Genomic DNA, 20,162 nt, shown 5'->3' with positions numbered 1-20,162 from the left:
CAGTTTAGCCTTATTTCTCTGGCTGAAAGGGTAACAAACTTGTCTGGTTTCCTCTGATTTTGTCTGATGACCGAGGAAAGAGTTGCAGTTGCAAGAGTCTGTAGATCAGTGGCTAGGCTTTTTGCATAAGCATTTGTTTAATGCATACTGGGTATTGTATTAGAGCTATAATAATTGTTCTGTTGGTTAAATTGTGTCAATGTTTGATTTATAATTAGAAGTTGGTTTTGGAAAAACTCTTCCAGCTAATAGACATCATCTGCGGTGTGGAGGTAAGCTTTCTGCCATACACCATTAAGTCCTAAGTGTGATTATGTAAGACTGTGGCTCTTAACCTTGTTCTGAGAGCCCCTGTCTTATTTATTTCAGTGTTTTCCTGCTCAGGAGGGGGGCAGTCGTGGGCTGGAGGTTAGGGAACCAGCCAGGTGACAAGAAGGTTGCTGGTTTGATCCCCTCGGCTGACAGTCTGTGACTTGAAGTGCCCTTGAGCAAGGCACCTAACCCCCAATTGCTCCCCGGGTACTGGGGATAGGGCTGCTAAATTAGATACCTGCAGTTACAGTGCAGTGGGTCAGCAGGCAGAGGATTAACAAACACTGATATATTTGTCAGACACTCTTATCCAGAGTGACTTACAATTTGATCATTTTTACATAGGTAGGCCAAGGTGGTGTTAGGAGTCTTGCCCAAGGACTCTTAAAAGAACGTTTAATCGGTTAAGGGAACGTTTCTGCGAGGTTCTCTCATTTTAAGTACATGGGGATGTTATGGGAACGTTACCGAACCATTTCCGTAAAAAAAGAAACTTTCCGGGGAACCAAAGGGCAACCAGAACTAAACTAACCCAGTCTGCAGAGGTCGCTTTTTGGCTTGTTATTGAGCGGTGTCCGCTGTTTACCCGCCACTAGTGCGGGTAGGTTTAGCAGATCTTTCTCGTCCCTTTCTGTTATTATCCACCAATCACTGGGAAGCCGCCCGGTGCGCAGGATTTTACTGGTTAGCTTCTGGCGTTCCTCGGTCAGCCAACTAATCCAATTTTAACCGCTCGAATAAACTGGTCCTGGATCAGCTGAACTGGGCTCAGACGCCGCCCCGTTCCAACCAAACAGACATCCGGTGAACAGAACCCCCTCCTCCCGTGCGTCCAGCACCGATACAGCAGGCAAAGGGTACCGTCATATCATTAGTCACACGGCAACGTTTGGAGACTGTATATAAGATATCGCCTGAAGCTGAATAGATTTCGTTAGAAACAAACGCTGGACAGGCACCTCGCCTTTTGTCACCCACCGCCACCTACAAGCATTAAGTTCTTGAAGGACAACAGCAAGATCACCGCAGGAGAAGATTTGGTAAAACCAACCGCTGCTACGCTTAACCGTCGCGTCCTGTCTTTAAAATCTGTCATTTTGAGCTTTATTTATTTACTCTAGTTTAAAGTAAATACCTACCCAACAATTTGTTTGCGAAAGGTCTCGGTCGCTAGAACGTAAACAATCTAACGAACCCACTTTCTTCCTTTTCCGGACCTGTTTAGCTGGTTAGCGTTAGTTAAATAACTGAATCATGTTGCTGAGGAAAGTCTCTCAGACTCCGGCTTTGTGCGTCGCTGTCCTCCGGCTCCCACAGTCCACACCAGTGTAAGTAAATGCTTATTGTTTTTCGGCTTGGGGCAGCGTGTTTGTTCTGCTTATTTCTTTTTCAGGTTTACCCCATTTAGCGTTTCATCCAGCTGGCTAGCTTTAGCTAGCCCAGCTGTTTTTGCTGTGAGCTGGTCGGTGACGGACGCTTCGCCGTTCGCTTCAGCTCTGTACCTACACGCATCACCTAGTGTGCAATGTTAAATGTGAAAAATCAGTGTGTGGTAGCTAAACTGGTGTTTCCCCTCCATTTCATCAGAGCACAGCGGCAAGTAGGAGCTGCAGCTGCGCGCAGTGTCCGTCTTTACGCTAGCCAGGCGGCCGAGGTAAGTTAAGGTTGTTTTCTGTTAATCTAAGATAGGATGTTTGAGTGCAGAGGCTTTTGTTGCGCTGTAAAGTAACTGGTTATGTAATCTTGCTTTATTAAAATGGACTTTCTGTTCGTCAGCTTTTCCCGTTCCACCTTAAATAGTGCTGCCGTACATTCTGGCGCCCTCGAATAAAGACTGACTTCAGACTTCAGCTTCGCTTAAAAAGACCCTTTTTAAATGACGGGCATATGTGGCGGCACTGTTGGACTCTCGTCAACCAAGTTATGTAATAGGAGTGAATTACAGTGGCAGGGTATGTAGATTAAACTCATTGGTTGTTGGAGGGGCTCGCATTGCGCTGTGTATCCATAACACAGTGCTGAGGTGAAGGCCGCTCGGAATCTGGGGCAAAGTTCACCGTCTATTCACATGATGCGACGCGGCGTGGCGCTGAATGTCACCCGAAACACTCAGACGAAAAAATGACAGGGAACTTTATTCATCTGCGTAAATTACATGGTCGGTTAACGTTTTAGATGGATCTCTTAATACATGTACGTTTGGCTGTTATTGCAATATTATATGGTTAACACGGATGACATTCAAAACTTTGGAGTGGCTGTTCAGAAGTTCCCAGACACTAAGAAGTTGTAAATAAAAATGGTGAATTCTTTTAAATGTTTCTAGAATGACCAACACAGCCTCTGAAGTATCTGAAAAAGTTGTGTACCATTGATGGTTGAGTTAATAATAAAGCTAATGGTCTGGGTTCATCATAAATTCATTGTAAATTGATGATTACAGAATAATATTTCTCACTTTATTCACTTCTTGTTCAGAGATCTTGAAATATTGAATGAAACGTCTACTGTACCCTTTCATTAGGAGTTTGTAATATTTAAATAAACGCTGTATGTGGTATTGTAAAAATTCGACTGTACCTTATATGAGTATTTTCCATAAAGCTCATATATAGCCCACTATCATATTTCCATGTGGAGGGAGGTTGAGCTAGCCAAATATGCTGTTGTATACGAACATTTTTAATTTAGCTAAGGCCTTAAATATGACTAATCTTGGCTTTGTAACTACTAGCTTTGTTGGTCTGTGGAAAAAGAAACATGCACTGAAGGGTTTGGTGCCCTTCTGTACCCTCTTTGATTCATTGGGTAACCAACATGTGTGACATTGTCCAGCTGGTTTTTGCAGGACTCCTTTTTTAGAACATGCTGCTGTGTGGTGTCATGGATTTTGTAAACGCACCTTTGCATCCACAACAGAATGTCTGGACTGCAGCTAACATAAGTGGGTGAAAGGCTAGCTGCCATTACATGTGGTCAACTTTTTGTTCTTCCTCCACTGTAACACACAAACAAAAATGACTTGGTGTGTAAAGGTAAGCAGGCTTTTGTATTGACAAGGGAGAGAATAAAACCCAAAAGTATCCAGGCTTCCTTTATAATAAGTGACTTTGGCTACTGTAAAGTGCAACAACTGCTGACACTGTCTAGTAGAAAAGCATTGCTATTAGAATAAGTTATCCTGGAGCAGCTTAGGAGCTGCAGCATGAGCCTTATGTCACAGTGCCTAGTACAAAGTATACATATAAATATCAGTGATGCACATTGATATAAAATTTATATTAGTTTGGGCAGATATATACTTTAAACCAAATGAACAACATTGGACAGATGTTTAGTTTTGAGTAATAGGTCAAAACAGATTCTGATGATGCATTTATTTTACTTAAGAAGAGCAGAATGTTTGGGTGATGCTTGATTACTGTGCATTTAATTCATTTCATTGCATTTGTAACTCTACAGAAATGATGGTTACATTTCTCTATAAGCTTGTCCAGGAGAATCTAGTTCCAATTTTATAAATGTACACATGTATGTATGGGCAGTTATGTACATTAATTGGAAGTTGGCATTGACCTACAATTTCCATTCCTAATTAATACCCTATATTTTGGAAGAAACATTAGATGAGCAAGTGTCTGCAGGCATTTAGACATGGAGTGTGTCTGGTAACACTGACTGCCCCAGGACATCCTCCTTGGGAATGTTGTACGGCCGTTTGGTTTAATTGTTCAAATCACGAGAACAGAAATGGAGGTGGCTTCTTAAGACTTTCAGCATTAATCATGTTTAACAATTAAAGCAAAGTAAACAGAAAACTCGACAATAAGTAATAATAAAACAATTCCCAACACTGCAGACTAAACTTGCTGTTTGTTAGGCTTTTATCATGACTGTTTTAATTTATGTAATTATTTTCCTCTTTTACTTTTTGTCTCCATGCACAGGCGGTAATAGAGAAGCCTGCAGTTGGCAGTGATGCGGCCACCACAGCGGACAAGGTGGAGAAGAAGGCTGCCAGTGTGGTATGTGTCTGTTTGACCACTGTGTTTTTGATATGATCAGCGTTCACTAAGTAAAGTGTTTTGTGATGTAGCATGGTGTAATTTATCACAGTACTTAAGGTTGTCATGATCATGAAATTTTAGCAGACAATTGATTGTGAAATAATTGAACGATGAGCAATTCTTTTTGTTAAACCTAGCTGTTTACTCAAACAAATGTTGCACAGAAGAGTCTGTTTAGTTAGTTAAAGCTACTTTTTCTTGTGTGAAGTTACAAGTTGTAACCTGTTTTTTTGTGTTATCAAGTCCCATAGAGTGCCTCAGTTAATGTGTTTACTGCTTTCTTTTATTTGCATTTATTTTCCTCAGTCCAGCATAGTCCAGTGGCACAGTATATTGTGAAATTGAATGTTGGAAATGATTAGTCAGCTCAAATAATTGCAGTAATCTTACATAATTTGTGAAGAATCTGAAAGGTTCAATTGTGTCTTGAATAGGAGTCAAAATCCTTTGCTGTGAACATGTTCAAGGGGCAGATAAGCACCTCACAGGTCTTTCCCTTTCCCTCAGGTAAATTGCCTTCGTTTATCAATGTTGTAGAAATGTTGCAAGTGTTTTCCTCTTATGCTTTCAGATATTATTGTTTTTTTATTGTTATGGTATTGTAATTATGCCAGGTGTAGTAACATTGTCTGTTCAGTAGCTTTGTTACATTGACACTGCTGTTTGAATTGTGTGAGAAGTTGCTTAATATTGCATTGCTAATATGTTCCAGTGCTGAATGAGGAGAAGTTGGAGCTCCTTAGGGAGCTGCTGGAACCATGTTCGAAATTCTTTGAGGTAAGTTTCTTTCACCAACACTGTCTTGACTTTGGAGTCAGTTAAGAATGGTTTCTTTTCTGTCTGATGTGCCTCACTGTGTTCTCCTTTGCTCTGTGTGTGCTGATTGGTTTGTTTGTAGGAGGTGAATGACCCTGGTAAAAATGACACACTGGAGATGGTGGAGGAGCACACCATGCAGGGGCTGAAGGAATTGGGTGCGTTTGGCTTGCAGGTGCCTGTTGACCTGGGCGGCCTGGGCCTCACCAATACACAGGTAAGAAGAGGGAGACATGAGGAAGGAGAGAGATCAGTGGGATCAGATACAGCCATGGAGGAGAGGGACACAGGGGTGGGATAAAGAAAAGGAAAACAGTTCACCCTTATGTATTCCAAAATATAAACAAAATATAAGGCTTACTTAGTTAAAATGTTATTGATTAAAGGTTCATGAATTGGATGCAGTGTATTTTAGGCATCGTAGTTTATTATAGTATTTGAGGTCTTTGAACAGCTTTGCATTCTCCATTAGCTATGTCAATTAAAAAAAAAAACTGATTACTTGATCATTTATTAAAATATATTACTTGTCTACTAATGTAATACACTAGTATAGGCACAGCCCAGATGTATTATATTGTAACATACAGTTGTGTTTGGGTATAAGATGCTTCACAAAGCTAGTTAATCAGTATACAGATTGAGACATAAATTTGCAAGACTTGCTGCCTGAAGAACAAACTGTAGTGAAACAGTAAGAGGTGATGTATCTAAGCCAAGGTCAGAGGTAAAATCCTCAGTTTTCTTTGTGTCTTGTGATGTCAGTATGCCAGGCTGGTGGAGCTTGTGGGCTTGCATGACCTGGGTGTGGGCATCACTCTTGGTGCTCACCAGTCCATCGGCTTTAAAGGCATTCTTCTTTACGGCAATAAGCAACAGAAAGAGAAATATCTGCCCAAGCTGGCCACAGGTGAGTCTGATTACAAGAATACATCATATTGAGTACGGTTGAATACACATAGTTGATAAAACAACACAAACATAAGTCATCGCTTTTATTGAACTTTAATCTGAAATCTTAATGCATTTTCCTTCCATATTGTGAGATGTTTCCAAGTTAAAAGCATTACTATGGGGGTGACTCTGAGTTTGATGAGTATTTATTGCTCAGTCATAGGTGGAGTGGTGGGAGGTGAAGTTGATATGTGGTATCTGTTAATGTTTCTCTCCAACCCACTGGCACACAGTGACTTTTAACGGTAGCTGTATGCAGGTAAACTAAAAATTAAGTGCGTTTTTGTTCTTTATCAGGGACTGTTATGACAGGCATAATTAGGCATATCAGCATTGTATTGTACTGGCAGATATATAACTAAAAATTGGCGTTGGACAGATGTTTAGATTTGACTGATAATGCAACCCTGTATTTGATGGCATATGTATTGTTTTCTGAAAGAGAACAGTGTTTCGGTGACACCGGGCCACTGTGCTAAAATGTGTGCATTTTATTTATTTTACTGCATTTGTAACACACAGATATCATATGTCTTGATTGCTGATATATATATATGAATGAATGAATGAAAAATTGAAAATTGGCCCACAATTCCCACATAGGTGCATCTATTACAACTGTTAAATGCTTCAGCACTACATATTAGTTTCTAAAAGTGATCTGTACATATAGAAGCCTGTGTAGGTCATTTGTCATATGTTTTGAACTTTGCACTTTATTTATTAAAAAAAAAAAAAAAACTGGAAAAATGTTTTTAGAGAATTTAGTTTGTATGTTAGATGGTTAACTCTTATGAAATGTATCAAGTATGCTAAGCTCTAGTGAAGCTCACTGTCATGGTTTGATATTTTGGGGGGAGAGAACTAACACATAATTAAGGCATCCTGAATAAGTGATTCACCGCGTGGACTGATAATAGAACTATATGGATCGTTGGTTGAATAGAAAAGTTTTTAATTAAGACTAAACTAGCCAGGTTCTGAAGTGTGATAATGTCATGTGGTTGATTTGAGTCCTATCTTTATTTCTATATTTATTGTATGTTTTTATTTTTTGTATTTTAATCAGCTCTCTTGGGCTTGTTCTGCAGGTGAAACAGTTGCAGCTTTCTGTCTTACTGAGCCATCTAGCGGCTCGGATGCTGCGTCCATCCGATCCATTGCTGTTCCCTCCCCCTGTGGAAAGTACTACACCCTGAACGGAAGCAAGATTTGGATCAGGTGTGTGTGCGTGTGTGCGTGTGTGCGTGTGTGCGTGTGTGCGTTTTTATTTTTTTTTATATTTATTTTATTTTTGTTAAACACCTGAATGCATACACTAACACACTCTGACTTCTGTAACACAAAAGTTACTTGCATAACTTTTTTATAACACTAGAGGGCATCTCTGATTTTCATGTTTATAAACTTGTTTTTGCTCATCACACTGTCTGTAACCCATACAGCCAATTCCAGTATCCAGCTCTATAACTCCTATATGTGTTTCTCTGAGAATGTTTGTAGTGTGCTTACTCTTTGCATATATATTTATTGTCTGTATTAAACTGCTTTTTTTGCCTTTGTTTGCCCACAGTAATGGAGGCCTGGCTGAGATCTTCACAGTCTTTGCTAGGACTCCAATGAAAGATGAGAAAACTGGAGAAGTGAAGGACAAGATCACAGCTTTCATTGTTGAGAGAAGCTTTGGAGGAGTCACAAAGTGAGTTTAGACTTGGGGTGACTGTTATTAGTATCTTGCAAAGCCTTTTGCTTAGTATAGCACAAATGATCAAGTTAGCATCACTGGATGCATAAACACAAAACTGGGAAGGTTTAGCTTAATGATGTCACACAAATTACAGTTGTTAGTCATGTAGTGAGTCACCAGACTGTATGACCTGCATTAACAGAGATGTATGGATTATTAGGCAGCCAGTGTAACTCATTGTTAATTATAAAGTAATTTAATTAATTAAGAAAATGAAATTTGTATTAAACACAGATTTTTACCATGTACCTACATTACCTTTATCCCTGTTTTCCCTTTTTAGAGCCCAAATATCCCAATAATTTTTTTTGGCTGGACTATGTTCTGATTTGGTCCTGTTGTCCTAGCTGTCTTGTTAAGTTTCCCCTTGTATTTCTTCATCTGTCTTTGTCATTCATTTCTCTGCTGTCAATTTTTTTTCCAGTGGCCCTCCAGAGAAGAAGATGGGTATCAAGGCATCAAACACCGCAGAAGTGTTTTTTGAGAATGTGCGTGTGCCTGCTGAATGTGTTCTGGGGGAGGTTGGAGAGGGATTTAAAGTGGCCATGAACATCCTTAACAACGGACGTTTTGGCATGGCAGCAGCGCTCTCGGGAACCATGAAGGGTGCCATTGCCAAAGCGGTGCGTTTTCCTTGAGTGAAATGTCTCTGTGTTTTGTGTGTATTACGTCTGGGACAAAAAGCAATTTTGGAAGATTGATAAATTGGGATCAAATTATTGATCAGTTCCAACATGTTTTATAATTTAAAACAGCAAAATTAGAATGACATTAATTTACTCATACTCACATGTCTAGGACAGTTTCCTTTTGAAAACATACACATTATCACTAATGTCATTTTTACAATGAAGCTTATGGTTTCTTTGCTCCATTTGCTGCTCGGACCTCTCAAATTCTTTAATTATCAAAACTTTCTGTCCAGTGCCAATTTTTTGTAGCATTTTGCTTAGGGCCCAAGGAGGTCAGGGCCAGATGTGATTATATTGAACAATAATGTTCAATAAAGGCCACCCCTATTACGCTGCATGTTTTAGGACCTCCTCAGACCTCTGCCTCAGGTTTAGATATCAGAATAAACAGCTGTGGGAGACAATCATGTCTATCATACAGGTGAAAAGGCTTTGAACACAAAGGCAAATTAAAGAGAACAAAAGTTCCGTAAACTCTCAGGTGAAGGCGTCGCATAAACAAAACATGAAACTCAAACTTTGACACTGTTTTCTTAAACGTCAAGCCACTTTACCTGCATATATAAACATATACCATCTTAAAGATGAAATACATTTTAAATCCTGCAATTTGGGAAGTATGTAGTGGTTTCAGCTTTGCTCTAAAAGTGTTTTGTTGTTCTCTTGCATGTGCTGTCCTACACTGCTTGCTTATATCCTGTAACATGGTCTATTTTGGCACAAGCGCAATCTGATAAATCCGAAAAAATCTGAGAAATCTGATTACTGAGCTAAAATCCAGCTCTCTTTATCAGACTTTTAAACCAAATTTGTAGACCTTACTCTAATCTAGAAATTGGAGATTCATGTTTGTATGACCATTTGCATAATCTGATAATTCCAGAAATCCAATAATGATTGGATTATTAAGTGTGTGTAAATGCAATTATTGTAACGTTGTATGTTGGTAGCATTTATCATTGTGTGATTCTGATTTACAGTAGAAAAAAAATGTCTTGTGTTTAAATTATGGGAAGTTAAAACATACTGAACGGTCACTGGGGTGGAACCTGCACAAGGGTTCATCTTTAGTACATTTACTTAAGGAACATAATTGTATTATAATCTGTTGCAGTTATGTGTTTAAGTTGCATTGACTCCAAACACTCTGTCCCTGTTATTTTAGTTTTATGATTTAAAAACAAATTAGTTATGAAAAGGTAAAAATAGGCCCTTTTCCACTGGGAAAGTGAATGTAGTAAACCTTTAAAACTCATTTAAGGCCTTATGCACAAATTGGTACCTTTTTTAAGGCTTTTACCAACAAGAACAGATGAAGAGACAAAGGCTAATTATTTTACAAGAAATTAAATGATGAATCAGGCATAAAAATAGTGATACTGTATACTACATATAGGTTGATTATATGGGGACTCTTTCCCTCTCTTCCTACAGGTGGACCATGCTGCCAACAGGACCCAGTTTGGAAGTAAGATCCACAGCTTTGGAGTCATTCAGGAGAAGATAGCTAGAATGGCCATGTATCAGTATGTTACAGAGGTGAGCTAGGCTAAATTTCTCACTAATCTTTATCTATTTTGCCTCTGATCTATTGGCAGAAAGTCCTTGCTTTTCAGAGTTTCATGTTTTTTCTGCTGTAATGTTTTGAGAACTTGCTGACAAATGGAACCAGGTGTTTTCAGTGCATGAAAAGCAACACTTTTCATTTCATTAGAAGTACACATACAGAGCAAGCAGTGATGTAGCATGTTATGCATGACCTTAAGCTAGAGTCACACACTATTTGTGTGACCAATATCTAATTTGCCCATAAATTGTGAAGCATAATTATTGTTGATATTGTAGTTCTCAGAAGTGGGACTTTTTTTTTTCTTCTTCTACTCCCATAGACACGTTTGCTGGCTGGCTGTTCTAATTTTCACTGTTATAACCTCTAAATGCACAGAATGCAATTTACTGACACAAATCTTGACATAAAACCTTTTTAAATCCTATGTACACTATATAAATGAAAATATTGGGACACCCACACATTACACCCACAGGAGCTTTTGACATCCTATTCTAAATCCACAGGTATTAATCTGGAGTTGCAAAAAACAATCCCATAGCATTATCCCTCCTTCACCAAACTTTACAGTTGGCACAATGCAGTCAAGCAGGCATATGCCAAACCCAGACTTGTCCATCAGAAGCACGACTCATCATGCCACAGAATATCCACTGCTGCAGAGTCCTCTTGTTTGGCATTATGCATTTTGATTTCAGCAATAGGAACCCATTTTGTGAAGCCCCTAAATGCATATTTCTTTTGCTGATGCTGCTGTCAGAGGCAGTGTTAGTGTGCGATTCAACAGAGGCCAGGCACAATGCACGTCAGCGCTCGCTTGCCCCACTCTGTTTGCGTGGTCTACTGCTTTGTGACTAAACTGTTGTTGCTCCTAGATGCTTCCATTTCACAATAATAGCACATACATTTGATAGGGGCAGAAAGAGCTCATCAGTATAACCCATTCTAATGCCAGTGTTTGTCTGTTGGGATTGTAAGGCTATGTACAAAATGTTATCCATCTTTTAGCAATGAGTGTGGCTGAAACACCTGAACTCCCAGTGTGTCCCAATACCTTTTTGTGTGTGTGTGTTGGGATACTGTCTAACACGTAAATAAAACAATGCAGTAGTGTGCAAATTCTTTAAACTCTATGTTGAAAAAAGTACAAATACAATTTTTTAAAAATATGTGCCCATTTTGCCCCGCGACCCTGACGGAGAAGCGGCTTAGAAAATGGATGGATGGATGGATGTGCCCATTTTGAGTTTGATAAAAGGATTAAAAGTCTTTCAGAAGTAAAGATGGGATTGCAAAGTGTGCAACAATTCAAGAATAACGTTTCTCTGTGTAAAATTGCAAAAATCATCTGTACTACATAATATCTTTAAAAGGTTCAGGAAATCAATAGAAATCTCTGTGTGCAAGGCACAAGGTTGAAAACCCATGTTGGCTGGCCATGATCTTCAGGATCTCAGTCGACGCTGCATTAAAAACAGCTATAATTCTGTAGTGTAAATCACTGCATGGGTTCAGAAACGCTTCTGAAAACCTCGTCCTGTGAAAAGTTTGTTGATGCGTCCACAAATGCAAGTTAAAATTCCACTATGCAAGCAAGCAAGCAAGCAAAATTTATTTATATAGCGCTTTTTACAACAGGTGTTGTCACAAAGCAGCTTTACAGAACAATCAGTATTACAGAGAGAAGAGAAAAGACGAAAGAAAATCCGGGTCCGAGCCCCCATGAGCAAGCCAGCGGCGACGGTGGCAAGGAAAACTCCCTAAAAGAGGAAGAAACCTTGAGAGGAACCAAGACTCAGAAGGGGAACCCATCCTCCTATGGTCGACACCGGACAGCAAACATTATTAGTATGAAGTATTATAGTAAAGTGGGAAAAGAAAGATGCAAAGAAGAAGCCATATATAAACGGGATCCAGAAATGATACCACCTTCTTTGTGCCTGAACTTACTTAAGATGGACTGAGGCAAAGTGGAACAGTGTCCTGTGGTACAACAAATCAAAAACTTTAATTCTTTTTGGAAATCATGGGTGTCACATGCTTATTTCATCAGGAGAATGCCAAACCACATTCTGCATGTATTAAAACAGCATGGCTGCCTGCCTGCAGTCCAGACTGGAAAGTTGTGTAATGAAAATATAACAAGGGAAACCCTAAACTGTTGTGCAGACGACAATTGGTCTTGAACAATGAAAGATTGATCAGGTCTAATGCTACCACCGGATTATTATTCCACTGTCCAGGATCTTGTTTCTGTACTTTTCCGTGGTAAACACTCATGTAAAGCGAGACTGTGACATGGAGGAAGTGGAGGTTTCTTCACTTTCTAAGTGGTTGCATCACATGAGCGAACAAGCCAAAAACTTTCTTGTTTTGAAGCACCTTAGCCCCTCTGCCATTTCCTTGAATTTCTCAAGAAATTTTTTTTTTTCGTGTCTGTCTTGAAGACTTCTAACCTTTTTATTTTCATCTCTTTCCTGCTCCTGTCTTCTGTTTACAGTGCATGGCCTATATGGTGAGTGGTAACATGGACAGTGGAGCAACAGATTTCCAAATTGAGGCGGCCATCAGTAAAATCTTTGCTTCTGTAAGTGCTCACATGCACAGTGTTATCAGGAATTACACATGCATCAGTGTCATTTTATATCAAAGTATATTCACTGTATTTCATAGAATTTCAGTTGCAGTAGACTGTCACTCACCATGAATGGCAAAGTTACTGATAATGTTATCGTGAAGAGAATGACTGCTCATTATAGACACATCTAGAAACATACTGAGACCTCTGTATAGCGAGTGAAACCAGCATTTGTTGTCCTCATTTATTACTGATTTATTGTTTTTATTTTGGTCATTATGGCATGTCGGTAAAAAGGAATAAATGTGGTCTTTCTTTTTCAGGAAGCAGCGTGGAAGGTGACAGATGAGTGTATTCAGATTATGGGCGGAATGGGGTTTATGAAGGTTAGTTCGACTGTAACATGAAGAGTAAGGTGACATAAATCATACTTCCTTTCAGTCTTCTAAGTTTACTGATATAAATGACTTTAGTGTACTTATTTTATCAACATGGAAGTTCTTAGGCCAGTAGGCTAGTTTGAATCAACCAAAAGGAAAGCTTAAAATACTTTGAATAAAATCTCATTATATTGAATTACATTGCAAGTGAGGAATGTTTCAAAAGTTCCAAATTAGTTGACAAAGTTTTTGGACAGCAACAATGTTTTTTTTTTTTTTTCTTCTTCTGTACCAGGCAATACTTGTTCGAACAGGATCTTCCACTTCATTCCAAGTTAAATATGTAAACAAGGATGAGCATGTGATATGTAGTGACATGATATTGTGTTCAGTGTTCATTACTAAGTAATTAATTAATTGACATACACATCTGGACTGTTTTCTTGATCTGAACTATATTTGAAACACTGTCCATTAATCAAAACAGCAAATGTTCACTAAATGTTTCTACACAAAAAAAACGCATTTCTATCATGAACAGATGCAGATAGGGTTAGCCTTCGCGCACTCCAACATGAGTTCCAGACACTCAAGTGGAAAGAGAAGTCTTGAAGTTGGTGGAAAAAGAGTGTAGGTGTCGTGTAATAAAAGCCCAGAGAATCTTGTGTGGGTTAAGAAGAAGGACCCAGTGGTGCTAAGCACTGAACACCTTGTATCTCCAGTACATGTGAAAATGTGTGTCATGCTTTGCATACGATGAGGGTTTTTTTGCACAGCCTCTGTCCTGGCCTGATCTAGCACTGTGCTAATAATTTTTGTCAATCAAATTTGTTTGCAGAGGGAAACTAGGTAGATTAAACAATTTGCAGGTTTGAGTGCAGTTCAGAGTTTAAGCAGAAGTGAGCAGCCAGTCCAGATGAACCAGCTAGTTTATTTGTAGAATGAGGCGTTGTTTGTTTCTCTTTATATCTGTTTTCTTTGTGAAACTGTCTCACTAATATATCAGAACTGTCTATTAAGCCTCAACATGCTTCACATTTATCACAGAACACAACCTCTAAGGATCCACCCACTGAAAGGATATTGCTGTTAACCTCTGTGCCAACCTATATTTGGTGTTTAGATCAGTAGCGTCAGCAAAGGTCTTCCAGAATCTATTGCCTGGTGTTGGTTTGTTGACAAACACCAACACTGCATTGATTGCGCCATTTTTCTAGAGAAGCTGTGACTATGCTGGCCTGCAACATACTCAGGCAGTCCTACCACGCTATTCAGTGATGTTGATTTCAGTGTCTTTAATATTTATCATTAGTTAAATGCCTAAGGAATACATTGACTTATGGGGGTATACTTAAATCCATCTCATTAAGCAAGTTAACGTTTGTTATTAGTTAAGACGTATACTGTATTACCTGATATACCTGGTTGCCATAGACATGGAGTTAAATCCATAAAGTTAAGATAGCTTTGTTCAGCCATACATTAACATTATCTAATGCTAAATACAATTAGCATACAAATGAAAAAAAAGGGTATGGAACATTTGAAAGGAAGTCCTACTTTTAGAGGTGGGAAAAGTAATCCTGCCAAAAGGTATAGAAACAAGAAACATTGTTGCTGTAGGGGTGCAACTTTGTATCTCTAAAATGGTAACTTAAAGGAGGAGGTAAAATGACTCGTAAATGTGAAATAATTTAACAAGGTTTTATTGCAAGTAATATTCTAGGTGAATTTTCCCAGTAGATATACATTTCTGTTGGTCTCTTTCTGTGATTAAATATTCATGCAATGTAAAGAACATCTGGTAATTTTAATTGGCTATGAAGTGTTTTGTCGTGACAGCAATGACATACTGAGCCCTTGAGTTAGTCCTGTAATCATTTTAGTGAAAAAGAAAAAAGTTGTTGGTGGAAGTACCATAAAACTAATGCCAGACATCTCACTAATAATAAACATTGTCTGAAGGAAAGGAAGTTTGTCACAAATTCTCATAAATACACATTCCTCTTCATTAATAAACCAGTGTTCATGAATTCTACCATGTTGAGTGGATTTTTAGTTCTTTTTTTGGAAAAAACTGTCAAACCTAAAAAACGTTCATTTTGCCCTTAAGGACAACCAAAGTTCCAATTCGGTTTCCCCTAGGTTTTGTTAAATCTATTACAAAACAGTAAATAACTAAATACAGTTTTTCCTTATTGGGGAATTTTATCTAATCTTTTTGCAATGCTCACACTGCGCTAATGAGATGTTCTTGTTACATTGATATAGGATGCTGGTGTCGAGAGAGTCTTGCGAGATCTGAGAATCTTCCGTATCTTTGAGGGCACCAACGACATCCTGCGACTCTTTGTGTCACTTAATGGCTTTCAGGTAGGAAAACTTAAGAGAATATATATGCTGGAGTATTAGAGAACATCTGGTACATATTTCCTGTGCTGCAGAGACTGTGTTGAGTGTGAAGATGTGTGGTTGTTAACAGCTGCCACTGTTTAGCCTGTTTGTCTATCACCAAACAGTTGTAAATCTATATGCTGGCGCGGTAGTAAAACGCAAAACCAGTTGTAACCATAAATGCAGTTATGCTAAGGCAGTTGTAAACCCAAAGAGATGATCTACTGAGTCATTTGAAAACCTAAAGAGCTAATATGTTGAGTAACTTGTAAATCTAAGGAGCATTTTTGCTGAGACCTCAATTAGCCCACATTGTGTTCAGTACTTGGCACAAGGTGAAGACTTGCCTGTAGTATTTGTTTCATGTTGGGTAAATATCCTGTTGGTTTGTAGAATGCAGGTAACCAGTTGAAGAGTCTACAGAAAGCTCTGAAGAATCCACTCGGCAATGCTGGCTTGCTGGCTACAGAAATCACCAAACGGGCCAAGAGGTCAGATGTCTGTCCTCACGCCATTATATGAAATGTGCCTTTATTATATAGAAAATTTCAAAACATGAGAAATTAAGGTAAAAGAAACTGAGAACTTTCACTTTGTTTATCTTTTTTACCATCTTACCCTAACCGTCCCCCTGTAGGAAGGCTGGCATGAGTACAGGCCTAACATTGCAAGGAACTGTTCACCCAGAACTTGCTCAAAGTGGAGAGCTGGTGAGACAATACTGAAAATGATTAGTTTTTTTTTTTTTTTTTTATCTTTTGAGGAGTAGTTGAGTTTGATGAGCCATCAAATGCAGTGCTGATTTAGCCACATGGTTTTAACCGGAGTTATACATGATTATTTAATTTTTTTTTACAATGAATCAAGCATTTGGCTTAGTTTGTCCTAGATTGTTACCTGAGATCTCTGTCAAGAAACTTGTTCAAAAGTTTTTCCCTCCTACCAGTCCGTTAAAGCCATTGAACAGTTTGGAGAGGTCATTGAAGAACTGCTTCTAAAACATGGGAAGAGGATCATTGGTGAGTAAAATGATCTTCTTGTATCAGGTTTTGTATTTAGCCCCCATTGGTGATCTCAGTCATCATGGTTTGTGTTAAATGAGATGGCTTGTGGAGCAGAGCATTTACAATCAAGTAGTCTTCACTTTTACTATAGCATAGTTTCTTTTGAGTTATTAAAGCATCTTCTGTCTCAGTCATCCAAATAGAGGTGGAGTTAAGAAAAAAAAAATCCCAGTGCATCACTGTCACATATACCTAACTGTAATTGCTGTTGTTTATGGGAAATGTTGCTGGTCTTTCAGCAGAATCGCAGCACCAGTGATTTTATCTGTTTAGAGTATACATATAATGCATGGGCAAAAGATGATCTTGCAGGTTTGTGGTAACCTGCAAGATGTGGCTTTCTTTTCAAGGCCTTATTTCGCACATTTGTGATTGTTTTGTATGTTCACTGTATTCCCCAGTTCCTTTCACAAGTCCTCCCTGTGAATCAGTATGTTTGTATTTTAACAGATGAGCAGTTTGTGCTGGAAAGAGTGGCAAACTGTGCCATTGACTTGTACGCTATGATTGTTGTGCTGTCCAGGTAATTTTTACTTAGACAGTTTTTGCACATACCAACATATACGCCATTTAGCACCCTTTGAAAAGTTGATCAGAATGCTTCAAGTGAAGCCCCTGAAACACATATAATGTGAAAGTAAATAGTGGATATGGGTGTGTGCTTCTCCCTCCCAGGGCCTCCAGGTCTCTGAGTCAGGGTCATTCCTCTGCTCAACATGAGAAGATGCTATGTGAAACCTGGTGCACCGAGGTTAGTGTCTACTCACCCCTCTTTATTTCTCATGCCTCCCTCTAATGTGGGTGGATGCTCCATACACAAGTACAATCTAAACCCTTCACACTGTGTTCTTTTCTTTAAAACTTTAATATATCTTCTCCTTAAAATAATGATTGTAAATATGCACATATTGAATTTTAACTCCTGCTCCTTTAGGCATATGACAGAATCACGCAAAACATCAAGTTCCTGAGGTCAGGCACATCCAAGCAGATCTTCAAGAACCTGCGTGCCATTTCCTCAGCTGTGGTGGAGAATGGAACAGTGGTAGCCCCCCATCCTCTGGGATTCTGAAGACAAAATTGGCCTTTCCTCTCATCAGTTGATCAATTTCACACTCTAATCTTCAGCCACTTATGTCATCAATATTTCTTATTTTTCAGAATGATATGTGCTGTGAGCTTGGGTGAGTGGAAGGAGTTGTATTATACCACCACAAAAATGTCAGATTAATATGTTAGTTTGTAAGTTAATGTCAGCTGTACAGACTGTGTTGTTAATCCACTGAAATTACAAGAAACATTTGTGAAAACTTTGTAAAATAGAGGTAATCTGAGCGTAGAGTACTTAAAAAAAAAAAAAAAAAGAGGAATTTTGAGGTCTTTTATCTGGTGGCTAGATTTGTTGAGTAATTCATACTCTTATTTTCTATGGAAAAACAAACACCGATAGAAGCTAAACACTCTTAACTAAACTTGACTCTGTATCCATTTTGTTCCTGGTACAGTGTTTTTCTTTTGACATTGTACCAGATGCAGTTTAACTAGGTTATTATTATTTTGGCATTATTTTGTTATTTTACTCCCATGCCCATGTACCTATTTTTTCTTATCAGTTTTTTCTGTGACTGGTATGTTTTATCAAGTATGATCATGTATATATTAGTCATCATCAACTGTCACAATGCCTTAACAAACTGAACCAGAAATGTACCTTATTTTGCTAATTCACTGAGGCATCTACCTTTTTGGGATATTGGTTATTTTTGCCTGATAACATCATAATTCCTAAACTGTTTCCAGTGCCACAGGAAGTGTTTTGGTGTTTTCATAGGCTTAACAGGAAATGTCATATCTTCAGTTGCCATATTCACAGATACCAAAGTGCAAATGCTCATATTTGATTGACTTATCACTATGACTTGATTCAGGGGACTGTGAATTCAGATACGTGTTATGCAGATACATGAATAAAAAAAGGGAAATTTTAGTTATTTGTAGGATGACTCGTGTGCATTATCCTTTCCTCATGTAGAAAGTCTGCAAGTCCTGACATTGTAGGTAAAATCAGTTAAATGTCTGTAAACTATAACCACAACCATCATCTCTGATGATAGATTGAACTGATCACTATATTTAATGCAACTTTGGCCAGTGCCTGAAGTTCAGAATGCAGTTAAATCTGGTCATGGTAAGATGGTTAAGTGCTTTTTATAGGAAATCTTAACATGTCCTTGACTGTAAAAAGAAATCGAGGCTGTTCTGCTGGATATGTTTTGACTGTACCAGAAGTCTTGTAATTTAAAAGCAAATAAACTGAAATCAGTGAATGATGAAATGCATTCTGTGCTTACCATTTTAATGAACAATGACTGTGAAATGCTGCTGTCAACCTTTAACTTAACATAGTTCATTACCTGCCTTTCTGGTTCAGCACATTATGCGATATTTTGTTACTAAATTATTTTAAAATGTACAATTAAGACATTTTTAAACATAATGTAATCCATTATTAGCAGTATATGTTCTGTCATTGACTGAGGAAGTTATGGTAACCTTTGGCTGTGCCAAACCAAACGTCCTTATAGGCCAACTTTGCCTGTGGGCCCCACTTTGGGCAGCACTGATTTAAATGAATAAACGCACAATACCATAGATGACTGTCAGATCAAGTCTATAACACTCCATAACACTTTTTGCCCTTTCCACTGTGTGCAAGGTTTCTGATGAATGGACCAGTAGAGATTGTCCAAAACTACCTGCAATCGAATCTAGTTACATTAAATTAAAAGTTACAGGGTCAAAATCATGCAAAACAGAATTTTGTGCACTTGAAGTTATTAAATAAATAAGATTTTGAGGTAGCATATAAACATTAAAGTTCCAAAACCCACTCCTCACTCCCCACACAGTCAACACTAAACTGCAGAAACAACTGTTTGGAATTGACGTCACAAAACATCAACACGTTAAGATGTATCTGCCTGTTTTGCCTACAGTAGGTTAGCTTTGCCCATTCACATCGAAGTTATGAGGAGTGATTCAGCCTGCACTGCTTTTTGAAGGAGGCAGGGCAACTAATCAAAACTATCAGAGCTCATTTACATAAACCATATTGCCAAAAGTATTCAATCACCCATCTAAATCACTGTTTACACAGTCCAGTCGTGAAATTTCCTTGCTACTAAATATTCCAGTCAACTGTCAGTGGTATTATAACAAAGTGGAAGCAATTGGGAACGACAGCATTTCAGCCACGAAGTGGTAGGTCATGTGAAATGATAGACCGGGGTCAGCGGATGCTGAGTTGCATAGTGTGCAGAGGTCGCCAACTTTCTGCCGAGTCAATTGCTACAAACCTCCAAACTTCATGTGGCCTTCAGATTAGCTCAAGAACAGTGTAGAGAACATCATGGAGTGAGTTCACATGGCTGAACAGCTGCATCCAAGCCTTACATCACCAAGCGCAATGCAAAGCATCGAATGCAGTGGTGTAAAGCACCGCCGCTGGACTCTAGAGTAGTGGAGACTGTTCTCCACTGAGTGTTCTCTGGAGTGATGAATCACGCTTCTCCGTCTGGCAATCCATTG

At 38.7% G+C, this 20,162-nt stretch overlaps 1 protein-coding gene across 1 annotated transcript; it reads left to right on the top strand.

Annotated features, from left to right (window-relative positions):
• Nucleotides 1-1,119: 1,119 nt before the first annotated feature.
• On the top strand, nt 1,120-18,909 carry acadvl (acyl-CoA dehydrogenase very long chain). The gene is made up of 21 exons (XM_017723050.2): nt 1,120-1,352; nt 1,538-1,640; nt 1,900-1,966; nt 4,260-4,337; nt 4,814-4,886; nt 5,092-5,156; nt 5,278-5,412; nt 5,961-6,105; nt 7,241-7,370; nt 7,723-7,848; nt 8,321-8,519; nt 10,023-10,127; nt 12,659-12,745; nt 13,060-13,122; nt 15,388-15,489; nt 15,904-16,001; nt 16,148-16,220; nt 16,457-16,529; nt 17,025-17,097; nt 17,250-17,325; nt 17,509-18,909. Exons 2-21 carry the CDS (start codon nt 1,567-1,569, stop codon nt 17,644-17,646), a joined length of 1,980 nt encoding a protein of 659 aa, XP_017578539.1. The 5' UTR covers nt 1,120-1,352; nt 1,538-1,566; the 3' UTR covers nt 17,647-18,909.
• Nucleotides 18,910-20,162: the final 1,253 nt, after the last annotated feature.

This window comes from Pygocentrus nattereri, chromosome 2 (assembly GCF_015220715.1).
Source record: "Pygocentrus nattereri isolate fPygNat1 chromosome 2, fPygNat1.pri, whole genome shotgun sequence".
Classification (NCBI taxonomy): Eukaryota; Metazoa; Chordata; class Actinopteri; order Characiformes; family Serrasalmidae; genus Pygocentrus; species Pygocentrus nattereri.
This window is presented reverse-complemented; position numbering and strand designations above follow the sequence as displayed.